We start from the raw sequence: 3,623 nt of genomic DNA on the forward strand, positions 1-3,623 counted from the left end.
GGATTTTTGTCAAATTGATTATACTCGTCCTCATCTTCAACATTATCAAGTATGTGTCTCTTGCTTTGAAGAATAATGGACCATCTTGAATCAGCGGGGTCTCGAATATAGAACACCTGTTTAATTTGTGTAGCGAATATAAACGGGTCATCTTCATGGCCAAACCGATTAAAGTCTACCAAAGTGAAGCCCAACTCATCCACCCGAACACCACGCCTAATATCAAACCATTTACATCTGAAGAGAGCAACTTTGAAATCTTTGTAGTCAAGCTCCCAAATTTCATCAATCACCCCATAGTAAGAATTTTTTATATCTCGTGATATGATGGAATTGCCTTTTTCAAAATCTATAGAAGAAGCTTCTACTGATACTCCACTATTTTGTACAATACTTTTGTCATCTTGATAATGTGTATAGAAAGTATAACCATTAACATCATATCCTTGGTAAGATCTCACTGGCATGTCAGGGCCATATGCTAACCATTTGAGTGTAGTAGAAATAGAGGAATGACTTTTGAATATTGAGACATTATTCGGTCTTTAAACCATTTAACAAATGATTGATTGTGTTCATTTGTAACCCACTTTCCAATCTTAGAAGGATGTATTTGTCGAATCATGGCTATATGCTCTTGCAAGTATGGATTAACTTTTGTCATGTGTTGTAAAACAAATAGATAGGCTTTATCAAGAATTACAATACTAGGAGTGATCATTTTATGTCCCAATGTACCCTGACCTTCAAGTCTTCCTTCATGGCGAGATCTTGGAATTCCAACCGGCTTGGCAGATGCTAAATACCCTATGCAAAATTCAATAGTCTCTTCAATCGAATAACCTTCAACTATGCTGGCTTCAGGCAGGCGTCGATTTCTCACATATGCTTTTAAGATACACAAAAATCTCTTGAAAGGATACATTTGCCTGATATATAGAGGACCACAAATTTTAATCTCTCTCACAAGATGAGTCACTAAATGCACCATAATGTCAAACAATGATTGTGTAAAATACATTTTAAATTCACAAAGTGTAACAATCATATCATCTTGTAATGTATCCAATGTCATAGGATCAATGACCTTACTCCATATAGCATTAAAGAAGAAACACAGTTTCGTGATTACTAATCTCACGTGCTTCGGCAATATGCCTCGAATTGCAATCGGTAGTAGATGCTGCATTAGAACGTGACAATCATGTGATTTCATGCCAACCAGCTTCAAATATTTCATTGAGACAATGTTTTTTGGGTTTGAGGAATATCCCGATGGAACTTTTACACTAGATAAACATTCACAAAAGCTGATTTTCTCTTTTCTAGAAAGAGTGTAAAAAGCAGGAGGTAGATATGTGCGTTTACCGGATTTCTGCGGTGCTAACTCTGCTTGTATACCCATCTCTTGCATGTCTAATCTCGCTTTCATCCCATCCTTTGTCTTACCAGGTATATTCAACATTGTCCCAACAACGATTTCACAAACATTTTTTTCAATATGCATAAAATCAAGACAATGTCTAACCTGCAAGTGCTGCCAGTATGGCAAATCCCAAAATATGGATCTTTTTTTCCAAATACTATTTAGAGTTGGCTTTTTATATAACTTTCCAAGTACAACGTTAATATCTTTAACGCGCTCAAAAACTTCCTCCCCAGTTAAAGGCAAATGAGCTACTCGAGTCTCGATAGTTCCATCAAAAGACTTTTTCCTCATACGATAAGGGTGAGTAAGGGGAAGAAATGTACGATCACCCATATAGACATTCTTTTTACAATTATTTAAATGGAGATCAATAGTAGCATCTTCAAGGATTGGAAAAGCTTTCGCTCCTTTCATAGTGTATCTTGAAAAGTTTCCATATCTAGGAAAATCGCTTATAGTACAAAAAATCAAGGCACGCAAAGTGAAATTTGTCTGACTATATACATCATATATGCTTTCACCCTGATCCCACAATAACTTTAGATCATCAATAAGTGGCTGAAGATAAACATCAATATTATTTCCTGGTTCTTTAGAACCGGGGATTAGCAACGTCAACATGATATACTTCCGCTTCATGCATAACCAAGGAGGCAAGTTATAAATTGTTAGAAAAATAGGCCATGTGCTTTGCTGAGAGCTTAGAGTCCGATACGTATTCATGCCATCCGCACAAAGTCCAAGTCGTAGATTTCTAACTTCTCTACCAAATTCTGGGAACTTTCTGTCAATAGTTCTCCACTATGGAGAGTCAGCGAGGTGTCTGAGCATCCCATCTACTTTTCTTCCTTCAACATGCCACCTCATTAAATTTGCATCATGAACATTTGCAAATAGACGTTTAAATCGTTCCACTATGGGTAAATACCTCAAAACCTTGACAGGAGGCCTATTTTTGTCATTAGCAGAAGAATTCTTTTTGAGGCGTTTGTTATTCCCAGTGGACTAACAATGAGATTTACAGAAGGGGGGGGGGGTTGAATGTAAATCTCAAAACTTTTTCAAGTTTTGAGCAATTTGTAAGACTAAGTGTTTGAGTGATCAAATGTGTGTGAATTGCTTGGAGCTGATGCAGACAGATATATATTTAAACACAAATGAAATGAACACAAAGAACTTAAAAACTTTTCTGGTGGATTTGTTGTTCCACCAGAGATGTGTTATTTCAGAAAATCTGTGATTCAAAATTAAATCACAGCTGCTTCCTAGTACAAACTAGATGATTTTCTCTCTTGATATTTCTAAACAGCTCAGGGAAAATTCATTTTTAATTACTAGCTACTACTTGGTTTATATAACACCAAGTTTACAAGTGAAGACAAAGATAAAGTACAATAAGACAATAGTTCTCCACTTATTTCTGTTCCATTTTTATCCAGTATAATATGGAATTATCTGTTGACTTTCCATTTTGAACCAGACTAAAAACGGCTGCTTTTTCTGCTGTTCCTGAAATAGGCTACCACATCTCTGTCAATCCATGTGCCTCTGTCAGCTTTGTTAACTGTCACTATCAACTGCAATGAGACTGAGCATCCGTTGAAGCTTTCATCCGTTGATGGCTTTATCCGTTAATGCTCTAGCAGTGCATCCGTTGAAGCTTTCATCCGTTGATGGCTTTATCCGTTGATGCGTTAGAGACATCCGTTGAAGCTTAGTTTCTTATCCGTTGAAGGTCTTCAATATCAGTTGACACTTCTTCACTTATACAAAATTACAAGGCATGAAATATTTACAATTAGCCCTCCTACTTGTACATCCATTAGTAGTCAACATGACTGATTATCTCCTAACAACATCTAAGAATTACAGCTTGAAACCAGAGAGTGAGATGTGCTACAATACCAAACTTATTGCTAAGTAAGGCTACTCCTTCAACGGATAGCCAAGATGGTCTTATCCGTTGAGGCTACAAACAATAGATTTCTACTTAAGTGTTTTGCTGAACTTATCATCAAACTAATACACATATTCCTAACAATCTCCCCCTATTTATGTCTACTAGAACTGTAGGCATAAATTTGTGTTTAGCTTGATGATAACAAAACACTTAACAAATATATAAACTGTAACTAAGCATAAATTCAAAAGTGCTGCAAAAGTGTATATGCTGAGATGAAATTGAAGAAATACA

At 36.1% G+C, this 3,623-nt stretch overlaps 1 protein-coding gene across 1 annotated transcript; it reads right to left on the reverse strand.

Annotated features, from left to right (window-relative positions):
- Nucleotides 1-481: 481 nt before the first annotated feature.
- Nucleotides 482-2,068, reverse strand: LOC141700644 (uncharacterized). Its single transcript, XM_074504352.1, has one exon. It carries the CDS (start codon nucleotides 2,066-2,068, stop codon nucleotides 482-484), a length of 1,587 nt encoding a protein of 528 aa, XP_074360453.1.
- Between the last annotated feature and the right edge of the window lie 1,555 nt (nucleotides 2,069-3,623).

This window comes from Apium graveolens, unplaced genomic scaffold (assembly GCF_009905375.1).
Source record: "Apium graveolens cultivar Ventura unplaced genomic scaffold, ASM990537v1 ctg2652, whole genome shotgun sequence".
In the NCBI taxonomy this organism is placed as follows: domain Eukaryota; kingdom Viridiplantae; phylum Streptophyta; class Magnoliopsida; order Apiales; family Apiaceae; genus Apium; species Apium graveolens.

Bases quoted from the DNA above. Each gene is read 5' to 3' on its own strand.
- LOC141700644 (XM_074504352.1), bottom strand. From the start codon at position 2,068: ATGAAGCGGAAGTATATCATGTTGACGTTGCTAATCCCCGGTTCTAAA.